This window comes from Perca fluviatilis, chromosome 8, assembly GCF_010015445.1.
Source record: "Perca fluviatilis chromosome 8, GENO_Pfluv_1.0, whole genome shotgun sequence".
In the NCBI taxonomy this organism is placed as follows: Eukaryota; Metazoa; Chordata; class Actinopteri; order Perciformes; family Percidae; genus Perca; species Perca fluviatilis.
Window position 1 is genome coordinate 32,501 of NC_053119.1, and position 19,769 is coordinate 52,269.

The 19,769-nt window shown below is 41.7% G+C and overlaps 1 protein-coding gene across 1 annotated transcript in view; it reads left to right on the forward strand.

Annotated features, from left to right (window-relative positions):
• lamb4 (laminin, beta 4) overlaps positions 1 to 19,769 on the forward strand; it is a 57,814-nt gene that overhangs the window by 22,906 nt on the left and 15,139 nt on the right. The window contains exons 18-30 of the mRNA XM_039808962.1: positions 3,325 to 3,445; positions 3,697 to 3,877; positions 4,485 to 4,628; positions 5,398 to 5,629; positions 6,247 to 6,404; positions 7,026 to 7,250; positions 7,835 to 8,052; positions 8,723 to 8,819; positions 8,916 to 9,285; positions 9,384 to 9,544; positions 10,209 to 10,417; positions 10,640 to 10,840; positions 19,532 to 19,676. Coding sequence (XP_039664896.1) covers positions 3,325 to 3,445; positions 3,697 to 3,877; positions 4,485 to 4,628; positions 5,398 to 5,629; positions 6,247 to 6,404; positions 7,026 to 7,250; positions 7,835 to 8,052; positions 8,723 to 8,819; positions 8,916 to 9,285; positions 9,384 to 9,544; positions 10,209 to 10,417; positions 10,640 to 10,840; positions 19,532 to 19,676 — 2,462 coding nt within the window. The remainder of the gene's footprint in view (positions 1 to 3,324; positions 3,446 to 3,696; positions 3,878 to 4,484; positions 4,629 to 5,397; positions 5,630 to 6,246; positions 6,405 to 7,025; positions 7,251 to 7,834; positions 8,053 to 8,722; positions 8,820 to 8,915; positions 9,286 to 9,383; positions 9,545 to 10,208; positions 10,418 to 10,639; positions 10,841 to 19,531; positions 19,677 to 19,769) is intronic.

A 19,769-nucleotide genomic window follows, 5' to 3' on the forward strand; every position in this document is an offset into this window, starting at 1 on the left:
TATGTTCAGATATCCTTCATAGCCTGATGTATCTAACATTTTATACCTAAAAACATAGCTAAAATAGATTTTTTTCATTGCTGTTGACAACATATTCTGATTTATGGAGAGATAAAAAGAGATATCCGAAATCCCCCTATGTAAAAAAATTTGACTCTAATATGTCAACAAAATGAAACTTTTTCCAATGTTCAGATTTCTGTTCTGGAAATGTATGCAAATAAGCACATTTTTAACAAAATAATGCATAATTTGCATATTTAACATAATTTGACAAAACTTGTAATGAAAAAATATATATTTGTCTTAATTTCAGTAATCAACTGGGAAAGTTTCATGGTGATATCTATTAGTTAATTATTTTCCTCTTCAACTGGGCTGTCTCCCCTTAACTGTTTGTTTACTTGTTTGTCTCCAGAGGCCCGTTCCAGAAAGCAGGTTTAGTGAAAACTCTGAGTTTGTTAACCCTGAGATGAGAGAAACTCTGGGTTTTCCGTTTCAGAAAGAGAGGTAACTTAACCTCGGAGTCAGTTACTATGGTAACTTCACCTCAGAGTCAGTTACTATGGTAACTGAGCCTGTGAACCTAACCTGGTCGTGAGCAGGTTTTCTTCAAGAAACCTCGAGTTTCTCCCTCTGAGAGGGTTGAGACTGAGAGAAACTGAGAAAAAAAACCTTGAGTTTCTCTCAGTCTCCTCCCTCTGCGAGAGGAGAAACTCATTTCCTCATTCATTCATTCAGTCTGTATCAGGTGCATTTTAATGCAGTTTGTTATCTGCATGAATAAAAAAACTTATTGGTTTATGTTAGGCATACTATAAAACGTTTTTTTTCTCAAACATGTCATGTCCTGAAGCTGTATTAATTCACAGAGAGTTTACGTCAGGAGATGATATTGAGTCCAGACTAGATATATTTTCATTTCCAGATAACCGATTTGAGAGGTATTTTTTATCACAGTCCATTAGATATAGACAGAAAAGTGTGACTCGCTCTGAAACGTTTTTTTAAACGTTGTTGTAGTGTTCCCTGGACACAAACCAGTGAGAGCCATTAAAAAGAAATAAATGATTATACATTATAGTTCTGTTAATGATCATGGTGCTGCAGCCTCAGAATGGGATAGTAGGCTATAGTTTACTTTTTCACCCGCAGGATTGCACCTAATTGAAATTATAGGTGTAATACAAATCCAGTTTTCACTAGTAATATTATAAGTTAACTGTGATTAAATATGAAATTAATACACTGTTACTGCGTACGCATTGACTCGAGCAGCAATTTTCTCCCACACCAATTCTTTCTCTTCTGCAGCAGCAGATGCTGTCTTGCTTTTTTTAACAAAATGCATGTTCAAACCATAGACAGTAGGTTCAAACCATAGACAGCAGGTCCAAACCATAGACAGCAGGTCCAAACCATAGACAGTAGGTTCAAACCATCAAATCATTAGCCTGACGTGGTCCTACTCAGATTCTAGTCGAACTTCCCGACCTCGAATGTTGTGGGCGGGGCTAAGTTTGGCTGGCATCCAGGCTACCAAACCATAGACAGTAGGTCCAAACCATAGACAGCATGTTCAAACTCAATGTTTGTGCGCATGAGTATTTTCCCCGACCCGTTTGTTTGTGGTTGTTGCCATGGTGAATCGTAGAATCATGGCTCCATTCATGTTGCCTTTTTATAGTGGTTGTGCACACGCGTAACCCTGAGTGAACCTACTCCAAGTTGATTGAACCAACTCAAATCAGCTGTTCTGGAACCGAAAACTCTGAGTTTTCCATCTCAGGGGAAATCAACTCAGACATCAAGGTTAGACTCAGAGTTTGTTAAACCTTCTACCTGGAACGGACCCCAGAGGACGTATTCTGTTGACTGTTTACTTGTTTGTCTCCAGAGGACGTATTCTGTTGACTGTTTACTTGTTTGTCTCCAGAGGACGTATTCTGTTAACTGTTTGTTTACTTGTTTGTCTCCAGAAAGCAGGTTTAGTGAAAACTCTGAGTTTGTTAACCCTGAGATGAGGGAAACTCTGTGTTTTCCATTCCAGAAAGAGAGGTAACTTAACCTCGGAGTCAGTTACTATGGTAACTGAGTCTGTGAACCTAAACTGGTCGGGAGCAGGTTTTCTTCAAGAAACCTCGAGTTTCTCTCAGTCTCCTCCCTCTGAGAGGGAGGAGAAACGGGGGAAAAAACTTGAGTTTCCTCATTCATTCATTCATTCATTCAGTCTGTATCAGGTGCATTTTAATGCAGTTTGTTATCTGCATGAATATTCTCAGAGGGAGGAGATTGAGAGAAACTCAAGGTTTCTTGAAGAAAACCTGCTCCCGACCAGGTTAGGTTCACAGACTCAGTTACCATAGTAACTGACTCCGAGGTTAAGTTACCTCTCTTTCTGGAACGGAAAACCCAGAGTTTCCCTCATCTCAGGGTTTTTATAGTGGTTGTGCACACGCGTAACCCTGAGTGAACCTACTCCAAGTTGATTGAACCAACTCAAATCAGCTGTTCTGGAACCGAAAACTCTGAGTTTTCCATCTCAGGGGAAATCAACTCAGACATCAAGGTTAGACTCAGAGTTTGTTAAACCTTCTACCTGGAACGGACCCCAGAGGACGTATTCTGTTGACTGTTTACTTGTTTGTCTCCAGAGGACGTATTCTGTTAACTGTTTGTTTACTTGTTTGTCTCCAGAATGCAGGTTTAGTGAAAACTCTGAGTTTGTTAACCCTGAGATGAGGGAAACTCTGTGTTTTCCATTCCAGAAAGAGAGGTAACTTAACCTCGGAGTCAGTTACTATGGTAACTGAGTCTGTGAACCTAAACTGGTCGGGAGCAGGTTTTCTTCAAGAAACCTCGAGTTTCTCTCAGTCTCCTCCCTCTGAGAGGGAGGAGAAACGGGGGAAAAAACTTGAGTTTCCTCATTCATTCATTCATTCATTCATTCAGTCTGTATCAGGTGCATTTTAATGCAGTTTGTTATCTGCATGAATATTCTCAGAGGGAGGAGATTGAGAGAAACTCAAGGTTTCTTGAAGAAAACCTGCTCCCGACCAGGTTAGGTTCACAGACTCAGTTACCATAGTAACTGACTCCGAGGTTAAGTTACCTCTCTTTCTGGAACGGAAAACCCAGAGTTTCCCTCATCTCAGGGTTAACAAACTCAGAGTTTTCACTAAACCTGCTTTCTGGAACGGGCCTCTGAGGACATATTATGTTGACTCTTTACTTTTTTGTCTCCAGAGGACGTATTCTGTTGACTGTTGACTTGTTTGTCTCCAGAGGACGTATTCTGTTGACTGTTGACTTGTTTGTCTCCAGAGGACATATTCTGGACTCTGCGGTGTGTCTGAACGCAGGCGGTCAGTACTTTGTGAACGTCGTCTTCAACAAACAGCCGGGATCGGACGCCTTGTCCAGCTCACACCTCCTGATCGACTCGGTGAGGAAGTCTTCATCTGTTGTACAGTCTGACTGTCCAATCACAACTCAGCAGCAGGAAGTAGTCTGACTGTCCAATCAGAGCTCAGCAGCAGGAAGTAGTAACAGTGTGTGTGTGTCAGTGTTTGTATCTCCATATTTATATATATAGGGGCGGCTGTGGCTCAGTGGTAGAGCAGTCGCCTGCCAATCGGAAGGCATATTCATAGACCAATACACTTGAATACATCTATGAATACATATGTTTTTCAGATGGATCTGATTCCCAGTATCGAGTCTGTCCGTGACTTCTGCTCCCAGAGTGACCTTGACTCTTTCCGACACTTTCGCTGCGTTGGATTGGCTGCCGAGCTTGGCCAGCCAGAGTCGCTATTGGGAGTCTGCGAGGGACTCATCAAGAGCATGTCAGCACGAATCCACAACGGAGCTGTTCGTATGTATTTCAACACAAATCCATAACTGAGCTTTTCTTTTTATAAATTTAATGATTTTACACTTTCAGATTTCTTGTTCTCCCCGTTTTTCTGAATCTCTTGTTTTGTTTTCAGAAAAGGGTTTATTGCCATAGAAAGTTAAACTTACGTGGCATTTCCCTTGGTGATTGGTGCATACATAAACAAACAAACATATTAAACATTAATATGAAACAAACAATTAATACAGAAAACAAATATATACAAAATAGCTGTTTAGCATAATAAAATGAAGGCTGAATGGGTTGTGTATAGAATGCAAAACACAAAGTATGTGCAATAGGCAGCTGTAAAGTCCAGGATGAAGGAGTGGCTGTGTGGTGGCTAGGGATGGGGGGATGGGGTGGGGTTAAGAGTCAGTGTCAGCAGGGGTCCGGGGCCTTGTTGGTGAGGCTGACTGCAGAGGGGAAGAAATAGTTTTTGTGGTGTGAGGTTTTTGTCCTGATGGACCGCAGCCTCCTGCCAGAGGGGAGGGGATCAAACAGTCTGTGTCCGGGGTGAGAGGGATCGGCTACAATCTTTCCTGCCCGCCTTTCTAAATTAATCTCTGGGTTTTCCTGTTGTCAGTTTGCAGGTGTAACGTCGTTGGCTCTGTCGGACCATCTTGCAGTGGCCAGGGAGGATTCTGTGAATGTAAACCCAATGTGATTGGACATTGCTGTGATACCTGTGCACCACTGACGTTTGGTTTCGGACCTGACGGCTGCAAACGTAAGAAACTCTCACATGCAAAATCCCAAAACACACAAGATACAACATAAAGATTTCTAATAGAGGAAGTCCTTCTGAAGTTTCATAATTTGTATGAAAAATTAACACTCCGACGGCCTGCCGGCTGACTTTTCTGTCTTTCAGAGGCTGCAGGAGGCTCTAGGTAAAGTGAAGATGATATAATAAGAAACTATATAATCTAGGGAATCCAGTGGCACCGGCCAGTAAATAACAATGCTAAATTTTGGGGAAAGAAAAACTGACATTTTTAAAGGTTTCCCTTGACCTTTGGCCTCAATATATCTGAATGAAAATGGGTTCATGGATTTATTGACCATTAGATGGTTTCAGAGCTGTTTTCAGGTCATAAAAAACGGTTTGATTTTTTCACCAATTCTGTTGAAATGATAACCGAAACAAAATGCTGCAACAAATCATGAGACATAACCGAGCATGAGAATGGCCATCAAAACCATATATAATGTTTTCCTATACACTTCAGTTAATTAAAGTACATTTCGAATCAATTAATTAATTATTTTTATTCTGATTTATAATTAGAAGAACTTGACACAGTGCTGAGCTGCATCTCAGATTAATCTTCAGGTTCCCAGGTTTCAGATGATGTTGACATGCTGTCTGTCCCTGAACCTCCCCGTCCCCCCACCCTTTCCGCTCTAATAAAAAGGGCTGGAAAGCTAATGAAAGCTAATCCCAGGTGTTAATGAAAATCAGTCTGAGGATTTCTTTTCTACTGTTTTGTTTGCAGCATGTGAGTGTGACCCTCGAGGTTTGCTGTCGGAGCTTTGTGATCAGGTCAGAGGTCAGTGTGTGTGTCGTTTAGAGGTAACGGGTCAACGCTGTGATCGCTGTCTGGCGGGGTTCTGGGGTTTCCCTTTCTGTCGACCCTGTGAATGTAACGGACTGTCGGAGGTGTGTGATGAAGAAACCGGAGAGTGTCTGAACTGCAGGGAGCAGGCCATGGGACCAAACTGTGACAGGTTATATGTCATTATATATCTACAAATATTTAACACTCATTATATATCTGTAATTATACCATGGTCTGGATGAATACTCAATTCTGATTGGCTGCAGGATGTCCATAAAAAAGTGAAACAGGACACCTACTGAAGGAGTTCTGGTGAAACTGACTGTTTACTGTTCTAAATGAATGCGCTACATTAAAAGAAAATGGGAATCTGTTAATTCCAACACTGTGTAGTGCTTCAGTGCCTTGTCCGCTGAACACCACAGGATGGCACTAACACACAAGCTGCAGTGGGAGCAGTAAAAAAATTTTGCATTGCCGAAGAACCTTATGGGATGGGAATGATTGTTCCAGGTAATAGTCACACCCTCAGGCGTAACTTTAGATTTTGATTGTAAAACGCTTCAAAATATAAATTGATGGTTTAAAACAATGTTATTTAGCAAGTGACCGTGGTATAAGCAGGTTAATGCCTTTAGGGGTGTCCATTGTCAGGTATTAATATTAATACCTGACAAAGGACACCTCGTTGGGCATAGAACAGGGCTAGGGTTAACCCCTCTCCTGCACTAAAGCCAGGAGCATCCTGTAGATTAATTTCTAGTGACCTCCTGTGTTGCTGACCAGGTGTGTGGAGGGTTACTATGGTAATCCTGTATCCAGAACGCCCTGTCAGCCCTGCCTGTGTCCGGACGCTCAGAGCAGCGGACGTTTCTTCGCCACCTCTTGCCAACACGACCCACAATCCCTCAGTGTTACCTGTGACTGCCGGGAGGGGCACACAGGTAGGACCTTACCTCTCTGTCACAATGATGGCTGACTACTTTTTAAAATTAACTCTGGGAAGAGACAGGAGCACTGTATCCAGAGAGCGGAGAGTCCTGATTGGACTATGAGGTTTAAGGAGATAAGACAGGTAGTAACTGCTTATGAGTATGTTTGTCATTAAATAAAGGTATATTGTTACTGATTAAACATAGATGAAATCTGATTTTTTTATAGTTTTCAGCGGTGACTCAGAATGAAAATCTGCAGAAAATTCTGCATCCACAGATTCCCTGTGATCCTGCTGATTAAGCTAGAGTACATCATTTAAACATATTCGTTCCATGAGACATAGTTAACTGTCAGTTTTGACTCATGCCATTTGTGTTCTAATCTCCTGCAGGAGTAGTTAAGAGCATGTTTCATCATTATACCGTGGAGTATGTATATATATAAGTTTTAGTTGTAAGAGGCGAAACTCAACTCAGGAGACTAAAAAGAGTTGTTTAAGTCACTTGTACAGTTTTAAGCAGTGCTGTCAATGCAGTGAAAGGAGTGCAGGCAGAGGCTTAGCTTTGTTTCTGTGCATGAACATTTACCTTCAACATGTTAGCATTTCAAACTGACGGTGACTGTCTCAGGTCCAAGCTGCGACAGATGCAGCCCTGGTTTCTATGGTGACCTGTCGTTGCCTGGCGCCCGGTGTGAGGAGTGTCCCTGCAACAACAACATCAGCCCGGACGACCGTGACGCCTGCGACAGCCTGACGGGCGAATGTCTGCAATGCCTTCACAACACGATGGGACCCCGCTGCCAAGACTGCAAACCTGGTTACTACGGCAACGCCCTGGACCAGGACTGCAACGGTAGAGATTATGATAACGTTTTATATATATTCTGCTGGGTTATATAACACTCTAGCACTCTAAACCCGTTTTATTCTCTTAACATTCCAACCACTCACATTTACTCCATCTCGTTTCCACATTTCCTCACTTTAATTCTTCCTTTAATTGTTTACAACTTTTTGAGATTTGAAATTCAGAAATATTACTGTTGATGTGACTCTGATGAGAATTGTTTACCTTCGTAAGTTGGTTCGGTTTACTGAACCAAAAAGAGAAAAACGGATTCAGAGGAGAGTGAAAGTGGGCATGAAATTTGCAGACACTACTCTGACCGAGTTCTCCAATTGATCCAAAGTGAGAGTTTTTAAAAAGTTGGACCACAGCCATCCTCTGTCGGAGGCGTTTCAGTTGCTACGTCTGGCCGTAGGTACAGGACTAACAGATTAAAAACGTATTTATCATTGCTGCCATAAATATATGATTAATTGCTATTTCATTGTTGTCTTTTGTAATAAATCTGATTGTATGTGTCGGCTGGCTTTATCATAGATCGCTACTCGGTGAAAGAAATGACTACCTTATATTTATTGTGCATTTCCCAGAATGCTCTTGTGACCGGCGGGGGACGGAGGTGACTCAGTGTCCTCTGGAGAGTCCCTGCTTCTGTGATTCCAGGACGGGACAGTGTCCCTGCAGGACGGGGGTGCTTGGCGTCCTCTGTGACGAGTGTGAGGACGGATACTGGAACCTGGGCAGAGCCTCAGGGTGTCAACCCTGCAGCTGTGATCCTGTTAACTCTTTCTCCAACATCTGCAACAAGGTAACCACAGACACATCCACAGACACAGACACAGACACAACCACAGACACAACATACACAACCACAGACACAACCACAGATGTCAACCCTGCATCTGTGATCCTGTTAACTCTTTCTCCAACATCTGCAACAAGGTAAGACATACACAACCACAGACACAACCACAGACACAGACACAACCACGACAGACACAGACACAACCACATACACAACCACAGACAGACACAACCACATACACAGACACAATCAAAACCACAACCACATCCACAACCACATACACAACCACAGACACAGACACAACCACAGACAGACAAAACCACAACCACAGACAGACAAAACCACAACCACAGACACAGACACAGACACAGACACAGCCACATACACAGACACAACCACAGACACAGACACAACCACAGACAGACACAGACACAACCATAACCACAGACACAGACACAACCACAGACATAACAGACAGTGTACTGTTTAGACTGCTATTCATTTTTTTTACCTTACACTACAAACATAATCACAAAGTTTCATCTTTAGGTTAAAGGGTTGTAATGTGTAACTTTAAGGGATAAAACAACTTTATATATTCAGCACATTTCCAGTTTGGGGTTAATTACTTACAGTAGAAACTGTTTATTGACTGAAGTGGTGATGTGTTCAGGTGACGGGACAGTGTCCGTGTCGTCCTGAGTTTGGAGGAAGACAGTGTGACGAATGTGGAGAAAATCATTTTGGGAATCCAGACCTGCAGTGTATCTGTGAGTAAAGACACAAATACACCTCTAACATTGTCTTTAAGCCTTTCTGTGACAGATCTGACCTGGTTTTATCTGTATAACTCGTCTCGTTGTCAGCTTGTGACTGTAACCTGGAGGGAACCGAGCGTCCGTCGTGTGACCCTGAAACCGGCGAGTGTCTCTGTCGGGTCGGCATCACCGGTATCTTCTGTGATCAGTGCGCCCCTGGCTATGACTCAGCATTCCCGGCCTGTGTGGAGTGTCACCCGTGCACCGGCCTCTGGGCTGAAAGCGTGACCGATGTCCAGCAAGCCGCCCAGAGGATGAAAACCTTCATCACTAGCCATGGCGATGACCTGCGGCCCAGAGACGGTTGCCAACTGCAACAGATGCTGGAGATGAAGTCCAAGCTGGACAGCCTCGCCAACTTGACGAGACTCTCGCCACCAAATCTGGAGAAGCTGGAGAAACTGTTTGCGATGATCGGGTATGTTCTGCAGTTATTAACTTCACAGAAGAGTTACAGCCTCACAGCAACATCAGCAAACAGAGTAACACTGTGAAGAAAAATGTTCTTCCTCACAGGAAGGTGAAAGACGGCATCGACCCGAACATGATTCTGATTGACCTGTCTCCTCTCCTCAACACGGACATCGACAACATTCGTCTGGAGTTCAAGACCCTGCTGAATAACCTGAAGAAGAAACTCATCGAAGATCCGGACGTTGAAGAGGAACACATTGAGGGTACAGCGATGCTGTTCTTGTAACATTTTCATGTACTAAAATGACAGATAATACTTCTCTGAAGTACTGATAACCCTTCGCTCTTGCACACTTTATTGTGTTATAGATTTGAATATATACAGTATATTCACCCATTTTCTGCAGCTTCTGTGGGGTCAGCTTGTCCCTCTGCTGGTTCAGGACCTCTTACAGTGATGAGTCCGCTGTTCTTCTAGGAGTTTAATAGTCTCGTTCAGATCTTTGCCTCCACACAGTGTCATGGTGGTTTACTAAGAGTTCCTTTTGTCTGACACAGGGATATTTCAGTTGCAATACCAACTTTGCTTGATGTGAAAGACATCAGAAAACTAATGCTGTAAATTGTACAAGGAACCCTCTAACCTGCTTACATTATTAAAAATATGAATATTGTTGTTAAGAATTTAACAAAGCAGTTACACTGAGACTGATGCTGAGTCACCTGCACACATGTTCGAGAAAATTAAACATGCTGATCATGTTTCATTTTAAAACAAAACTTCACAGAACAGACTGTGCTGGTTTAATTCTTTCTTAGTTTATTCTGATCTCAGTGTGTTGTCTGATCCTGTCGAAGAGCTGCAGGATTAGATTTATTCTTCTTTAGTTTATTCTAAACTCAGTGTGTCCTCTGATCCTGTTGTAGAGCTCCTGGATGAGATCCAGAAGCGTCACAACGCCTTCATGTTGGACGAGAAGAGAGTGAGAAACGCTAGCAGAACTCTGGAGGACTCCATGGACACCAGACAGGAAGTTAAACACAAACTGAGCATGTGCAGCAGCAGCGGCAGCGGAGACCTTGCGCTGCTGGAGAAGAATGTCAAAGAGCTCAGCGTGGTCGACCTCAATCGAAAGGTAAGTATTAACTGTAGAGTCACATGACTCACTGGTCAACCAATCAGAGATGTGGATGAAGTTCCTTCATGTAATGTTTATAATTAAGAGTGTGTTGTGATACTGTGTGCAGTCTAAAGTATGATATAAATCCTAAAGTTCAAGTGACCACTAAGTGATGAATAGTCACAGTCAGGTGAATGTATTCATGATCTTTAACCAGTATGTTGTGGACTGATGCAGCTCTGTGGAGGACCAGGTCTGGATAACTGTTCAGGCTGTGGTGGAGCACTGTGTGGATCTCTGCATCTGGGAAACAGGAAATGTGGAGGTCCAAACTGTGACGGAGTGGTTCCTGTGAGTCAGATAGCTTCAGAGACAGCAGAGAGGGCGAAGGATCGACTGGCCATGCTCCCGTCCAGTTTGCAGGAGTCCCATAACAAGGCAGGTTTACTCTGGGATCGCTGGGCTGAAACTAGAGTGCAGTTCAGTTCAGTTCAATTTCATTTATATAGCACATTTAAAAACAACCATAGTTGACCAAAGTGCTTAACAAGGTCCAAAATCAAAGAGATAATATACACAAACAATACACAATATACAATACAAAATAACCAACAGTAGAAAAAGGCCAAGATATCAAAGCTCAACTATAATTGAAAGCCAATGCATAGTAATGGGTCTTAAGCAAGGACTTGAATGTTTCAGTGGTCCGAGCTGTTCTTACATGAATCAGGGGGTTTTAACATGGTCGTGTGTGCGATTGGTGTCTTTGTAAATGATAGCGAGAGTGGTGAGTGTTATCTAGCTATTCTTATTCTATCTGTAAAGTGTCCGGAGTTAACTCCTGTTAGGATTTTACACTATAAATCAAATTGAAATTGAATTGAACTCAGTAAAGGCTTAGATTAGATCAATAGTTCAGATTAGAGATGCAACAGTCCAGAGGGATATTGCACAAAACCAGGGGGTTAGGGATTAAGCCAGGATATTTCAGTTATCCTGGCTCAATTTAGCCTAGATTTCGTTGCACAAAAGCAGAGGCACCTAAGTTACCATGGAGATTTATTCTGTTCAGCTAGCCTGTTCCTGACCAGGCTAACAGGCATGCTAACAACTAGCCTGCTCCTGACCAGGCTAACAGGCAGGCTAACAGCTAGCCTGCTCCTGACCAGGCTAACAGGCATGCTAACAACTAGCCTGCTCCTGACCAGGCTAACAGGCAGGCTAACAGCTAGCCTGCTCCTGACCAGGCTAAAAGGCAGGCTAACAACTAGCCTGCTCCTGACCAGGCTAACAGGCAGGCTAACAGCTAGCCTGCTCCTGACCAGGCTAACAGGCATGCTAACAGCTAGCCTGCTCCTGACCAGGCTAACAGGCAGGCTAACAGCTAGGGTGCTCCTGACCAGGCTAACAGCCAGGATTTATTCATCCTGGAACCTTTTCTTTTCACTCAGCAGAGGTTTTACCTTATACAACAGGTACATATTGCTGTTCAGTCAAACACTGTTATTATTTAATGTTGAGACCATTATTTTTATTATTATTCATGTGACAGTCATTGTTACTGTTATATTGCTGTATGAAGACTACTGTTCATATTGTTAGAAGTTTAATAAATATATTACGGCAGTTGTTGGAAAGGCTGATACAATTGTATATGTGTTTTAATTAAAGTCAGCGATGAAGGATAATATATAAAGTGCTATACAGGTGTTAGTGGTTCTAACAACAGCAGACTGGTCAGAGGCCAATACACTGTAGGATTCCCTTAGGGTACGGATTTGATCATTGGCAAATTATCAAAGATGTTTTATCAATATTAATAAAGTTATGAATATGGTTATTAATAACTTTATCAAATCGACAAACAATCAAAAACGGGGCACCACCCTGCTAGTCAGGGACCAATAATCAAACTGTGGATCAGTCTCATTTCTGTGTAAATCCTTTAAAAGGAAATAAAGGAAGGGGTGAATCCGAGCACGGACCTGATTGACCAGCAGTTGTCACAACCAGTACACAAATAATCACAAGCAACTGCTAATTAAGCATAATAAGATTTATTAACGTCGCAATTATCAGTAACTAAACAATAATTCTTCAATAATAAACTCATATACCCTTTTATAATATCACAACCAAAAACAAAGCAAAAACAAAAGCAGCATGGACACGTCTGTGTCTGTGCGTGTGTGTGTGTGTGTGTGTGTGTGTGTGTGTGTGTGTGTGTGTGTGTGTGTGTGTAAGAGAGTGAGTGAAACAGGAGGGGGCGGTGTCGGAGTGTAGTTCTAAACACCAAAACAACTCCAAAGATGGCTGCTCCTGTGAGCTGCACAACACTATTTAGCCTCAAGAGGGCGGTAGTGGTGCTGGGTGCACGGGCCGAAGAAGCCAGGGTTGTTAGGCAACGGCAACGTGCATGCTTAGCCAATATGGTAGCTAGTTCCTGTTTAGCTCTTTTACGAACGTAAAAGATTCCCTGCAGATTCCACGTGTGAGGCTAAGATTTAGCTTGGTAATTACGCGGTTAGCATGCGTCGTGTGTGTGTGTGTGTGTGTGTGTTAGTAAAAGAAGAAAGAGAAGGAGAGTAAAGAAAAGAAAAGAGGCACTATGATCTCAGATATTGATAACGGCCAGCTCAGTGGCGTAACAGCTGATTTTCGTGATTCTATCGCAGACAGTAACTAAAAACTCCGTGAAAGGAGTGAGTAGCAGTGTAGCAATTACGGTTTCAACCCAGCTACTTAACACAACATGAATCAAACGGTATAATGATCGGTCATACATTCACAGCACAGATTAATAATCACATATGGTCCATGTACATGATTAAATCAGATCACATTAATGGCAAACAAGTGGTAGCGAACCCTTTTGCTCATTAGTAACAAAACAAAACGCACTAGTTCTATTTTCTGCCCAGAACTGTGTAAAGCCTCCTTACTGTAAATGCGTTGTTTGTCAGTTAAGACTCTTGGCCAGAGCTTAACAATCCGTTTCGTCCGGAGCAGAGGGGAGAAATGTAATCCAGGCCGACCAAACAAGAAAAGAAACGACGTCCTTTCTTGTATCCAGGCTGATTAAGCCCGCTGCAGATGAAGGAATACTTTGTCAAACTATTTCCTCGGATCCCCTTTGTATATCAGGCCAATATACTTTGTACCAGCTCGAAACTCGGCCAGCGAGGTGATGCTAGTTTGCTAGCTAGCTAACCCGGGCTAGAGTGCTTCCTATGGCAACGTGAGTCACGGTGGAAAAGCAAAGAGAAACACACTGCAGACACCTTTTATCCTTCCTCCGCCTCCTAGTGACGGGTGGTGCATTCAAGGACCGACAGCCAATGGAAGAACTGGAACCTGGTCAAAGGTGTGGAGCAGTTCTTTGTCTCACCGCCAGTCTGCCTTGCCGTCCTTGTGTTAAATGGAGAATCTCCATGTTGTGAAGATTTGGCTTGTGTGAGTTTCGTGAGGCTGGCTTTGGAATTTACATGTAGGCCAAGATCCTTTGTCTCGCAGTCAATTCAAGTTGAGCCAAATCGCTGTTTAACCAACTTCTTGGTCCCCAACAACACCTTTAATTATTTTAGTTGATTTATTTCTATTTGTATTCTTTAACAAAGGATCATGTATGTTCCTCTTCCATGTGCATTTAATTTGGCATTCTTAGCACTCCAGTGAACTGCAATTTGGGAGACTTGTACAATTATAAAACCTTTCCTAATTGTACAATCCTCCCAAATGATAGCCTTAGTTCACTGGACCAGTAACTATCTAATGATGTGGACTACTGTACATTCATGTAACAACAGGGAGAGGACACCCCAATGGTTTAAATTTATCACTTAATTATCTTTATAGTTTCTAGATTTCAGAGTCTAATTTCTTCAGTGTCTTTCTTTTCTATGTCCATTAATAGGCCTTCAAAGCAAAGGAAGCAAAGCATATAATGTGTAAAGAAGGAAACTCTGCCTCTGTAAAAATAAAAAAGCATGGCAGATAATAGCGGCCCTGTATATCTAAAAATATAGATTTACGAACTACTGCTCTTAACTGAAACATTCAATGAGTTAGGCAAATTATTTCCACAAATGGACTGTTTGTGAGTTTGTACCCTTTGCCTGAAAAGCGAGCAGTGGGAGTAAATATGTTACTTAGGTAATGTATTTTATAGCCTATACGAGAGAGAGGAGAGACAGAGTAAGAGAGAGAGATATTTACACATCAATAGGCCTATTCTAGCATTGTAAATTAGTGGTTGTAGGCAAGGCAAGGCAAGGCAGCTTTATTTGTATAGCACATTTCAGCAACAGGGCAATTCAAAGTGCTTTACATAAAACATTAAAAAGCAATTAAAAACAATTAAAAAACAAATTAAAACATTAAAGTGCAGGTAAAAATGATAAAAAACAAAACAAAAGGGTGACTTGGTGTTTTCGTTACCCATTACAAGATTGCAGTAGTTCTACTTTTCACTACGATGTAGCCGTCACTACAAAGCTTAGTTTAATCTTGCTATCTGACAACATAACGACCACACTGAAAGGCAAGTATTGACATTCTGTTGAAAATATCACAGATTCATGCCCCCCAGGTATTGATCCTGATAGCACTATACAAGTGGATGAATCTGAAAATGTTTTCTGCAGGATAACATGTAGTACTAGTATTATTCCAGTAACATGTAGTACTAGTACTATTCCAGTAACATATTCCAATTATAATCAACAACAGACCATACAAAGTGGTGAATCCCCTAAGTAATAAGAAGTTGACTGCAAACATAGTCAATTTAGCATCCAGTTCATGTCAGCCACAGCCTGTCCCAAAAGAAAATGAGACGGTGTCTGTTCCTCGACTAAGATCAGTTAAATCAAAGGTAACCAAGAGAGGGGCAATACTTAACAACCTAATTGGAATTAAAACTACCACTGCAATGATAGAAAATGATAGGAAAATTAGATGTGGATTACTAAATATCAGATCTCTGTCTTACAATACTAATAAATGAATTGATATCTGATAATCAAATTGATCTATTCTGTCTTACTGAAACCTGTCTGGGCCATGAAGAATATATTAGTCTAAATGAAGCGACTCCTCCCAGTCATATTAATACTCAAATTCCTAGAGGCTCAGGCCGAGGAGGGGGAGTTGCAGCCATATTTGATTCAAGCCTGTTAATTAACCCTAAACCCAAACTAAATTATAACTCTTTTGAAAGCCTTGTTCTTAATCTTCAACATCCAACACGGAAATCAGTACAGCCAATTATATTTGTTGTTGTCTACCGAGCTCCAGGTCCGTATTCTGAATTTTTATCTGAATTCTCAGTTTTTATCATGTGTAGTCCTTAAATCAGACAAAGTACTTATTGTAGGTGATTTTAATATCCATGTGGACGTTGACAGCAATAGCCTTAGTACCGCTTTCAACTCACTACTAGATTCTATTGGCTTCAGTCAGAGTGTGCATGAGGCCACGCACTGTTTTAACCACACCCTCGACCTCATGCTGGCATATGGTATCAAAATTGAAGATGTATTAGTATTCCCGCAAAATCCTTTATATCAGACCACTTCTTAATTACTTTCGAATTCTTAATACCCGATTATACGATTACCTTGTTTTAATACAACAGAGGACCTTTATGTAAACTTTAGTCCCTCTCAAATCGACAATTGTGTAGATGGTGTTCAGGCCTGCCTACGGACTATTTTAGACTCTGTTGCTCCGCTCAAAAAGAAGAAGATGAAGCAAAGGAAACTAGCACCTTGGTATAACTCCCAAACTCGTAAATTAAAGCAAAACTCGCGAAAACTTGAAAGTAAATGGCACTCCACCAAAATGGAAGAGTCTCGTTTGGACTGGCAAGACAGTCTGAAAAACCTATAGGACGGACCTCAGACATGCCAGATCAGACTATTACTCATCATTAATAGAAGAAAACAAGAACAACCCAAGGTTTCTTTTCAGCACTGTAGCCAGGCTGACAGACAGTCACAGCTCTACTGAGCAATCTATTCCTCTAGCTCTGAGTAGTGATGACTTCATGAGCTTCTTTAATGATAAAATTATAACAATTAGAGATAAAATTCATCACCTTTTGCCCTCAACTTCTAATGGTTCACCTTTCAACGCAGGACTGCTAGAAAGAATGACTAGACCTGACATATACTTAGACTGTTTTTATCCTATAGACCTTCAACAACTAATGGTAAAGGTATCTTCAGCTAAGCCATCTACCTGTCTCTTAGACCCCATCCCAACGAGGCTACTCAAAGAAGCATTACCCGTGGTTAACACCTCTCTACTAGATATGATCAATATGTCTATATTAACAGGTCATGTACCGCAGTCATTTAAAGTAGCTGTGATAAAACCTCTCTGAAAAAACCCACCCTCGATCCTGAGGTCTTAGCAAACTATAGACCTATATCTAACCTTCCCTTTCTCTCCAAGATCCTTGAGAAAGTAGTTGCTAATCAGTTATGTGATTTTCTCCATAGCAACAGCTTATTTGAAGACTTTCAATCAGGATTTAGAAAGAATCATAGCACAGAGACGGCACTGGTGAAAATTACTAACGACGTTCTAACTGCTGCAGACAAAGGTCTCCATACTTGTTTTATTAGATCTTAGTGCAGCTTTTGACACTATTGACCATACAATCCTGTTACAGAGATTAGAACACTTAGTCGGAATTAAAGGAATTGCACTAAGCTGGTTTAAGTCTTATTTCTCTGATCGATCTCAATTTGTTAATGTTAATGATAAATCCTCTAAGTACGCGAAAGTTAAACATGGCGTTCCACAAGGCTCAGTGCTTGGACCAATTTTATTCTCCTTATATATGCTTCCTCTTGGTAATATCATTAGGAAACACTCAATTAACTATCACTGCTATGCGGACGACACCCAATTATACTTGTCAATCAAACCAGATGAAACAAGTCAGTTAGCTAAACTTCAAGCATGTATTAAAGATATAAAATCCTGGATGACCTATAATTTTCTGAAGTTATTGTGCTGGGCCCTAAACACCTCCGAACTTCATTATCTAAAGATATAGCTACTCTGGATGGTGTTGTCCTGGCCTCCAGCACTACTGTCAGAAATCTAGGAGTTATTTTTGATCAGGATATATCCTTTAATGCCCATCTAAAACAATCATCGAGAACAGCCTCTTTTCATCTTCGTAACATTGCCAAAATTAGGAATATCCTGTCTCAAAACGATGCTGAAAAACTAGTCCATGCATTCGTTACTTCCAGGCTGGACTATTGTAATTCCCTACTGTCAGGTTGCTCAAATAAATCCCTTAGGACTTTCCAGCTGATCCAGAATGCTGCAGCACGTGTTCTGACGAGAACTAAGAAAAGAGATCATATTTCTCCTGTTTTAGCTACTCTGCATTGGCTTCCTGTGAAATTCAGGATTGACTTTAAAGTCCTTCTCCTGACCTACAAAGCCCTAAATGGTCAAGCACCATCCTATCTAGAACAGCTCTTAGTACCTTATTATCCCACTAGAGCACTGCGCTCCCAGAATGCAGAGTTACTTGTGGTTCCTAGAGTCTCCAAAAGTAGAATGGGAGCAAGAGCCTTCAGCTACCAGGCTCCTTTCCTGTGGAACCAGCTCCCAGTCTGGGTTAGGGGGGCAGACACCATCACCTCATTTAAGAATAAACTGAAAACTCTCCTCTTTGATAAAGCTTATAGTTAAGAAGTGAGGAGTTGCAGCATCCACCTAACCCGGCCTACCTGCTTCTCTTTGTAGTCATCAGATTTATTTATTGATCATATAATCAATAATATAGTGAGAGTAGAGGGAGGCAGGCCAGTACAGCCTCTCATCAATGTTTTCATTTGTTTCCTTTTGTATGCATCCTGTCCCAGAACTGCTTGTTACTAACCTAGCTCTGGGGAGTTTACTCCCCGGAGTCCTTATGGTTCTTCTTCGCAGAGCTATGCTCTGCGATTCCCTTCAACGCCCGGTCGCGTCCTGATGCATCTGTTGCACCCACCCATGCTCTGCAGCGCCACGTTTCATCCAGCAACGTCCTGCTGTGACATGAACTACAACGACTACCTTCAAAGTCACTATTCCACTATCTTTAATGCGACTATTATCGCCATCACACCCCCAACCGGCCCCGTCAGACACCGCCTACCAATAGTCTGGGTCTGCCGAGGTTTCTTCCTAAAAGGGAGTTTTTCCTTGCCACTGTCGCAATAGCCACTGCTAATGCATGCTCTTGAGGGAATTACTGGAATTGTTGGGGCTTTGTAAATTATAGAGTGTGGTCTAGACCTACTCTATCTGTAAAGTGTCTCGAGATAACTCTGTTATGATTTGATACTATAAATAAAATTGAATTGAATTGAATTAAATCCGTGACAGTTCACAGTCTGTCTCTTAAGTTCACAGATATATCTGACAAGTTCACATTGTCTTTCTTAGTGACCTGGTTCACAGACTAAATCTTGTAATTGTAATTGATCTTCATGATAAATTTCCTAAGTAACATTATCTTCTGCTCACTTTTAAGGCAAATAGTACAACTGTTCATTTGTGCAAACAATCAGCCTCCTTGAATGGCTTGATTATGATGGTTTAAATTCAGAGCAGTGGGCAGTTAATGTACATTTTTAGGCTACATACGCAGTCAGTCGGTCCGCAATCATCTGCCACACTTTCTCTCACTGTTTCATTACAGCGGCCGTGTGAACGCGCATCTTTCCGAATTACTTCAGTCTGACTCGACCTAGTCGCTCCTCCTCAGCCTGGCTTGGCCTTCGTGAAATGCACCAAGCCAGGATGCACAGATTAAACTTTGTCAAGCCTCACTTTATTGGTTATCCTGGATTTATAAATTCTACTTTTGTGCAACACCCCCCAGTTCTGTCTCCTTCTATATAAACGCATCATATTTATGTTGTTATTGTCCAAGTATCAGTAAGACGGTAATTTATAAGAAACTCTCTGCAGAAACATATGATGTTAACAGAATGTTGCTAACTACTGAGATACAAATACAGGCCACATTATAATATCACTGGTCACTTTACTACCTTGTTGTTAAATAAATGTTATAACTGTTAAATAAATATTATAGCTGTATTTGTGTGTCAGATCAAAGATGCCCAGCGGGCAGCTCAGGACACGAAAGACCGGGCCAAAGACCTCCAGGACCGGATCAATGACAGCATGGTCTCCCTGGAGAGAGAGAAGAATCAAACCAAGCAGTTGATCCAGCGAGTCAAAGACTACCTGATGGGTCAGTGTTCAGTCCTCGCCTGGAGGACTCTGGTACAGCCGTCTAATCGATTCACACATCAGAGATTCTGATGATGTGAGGCGTCATGTTTTG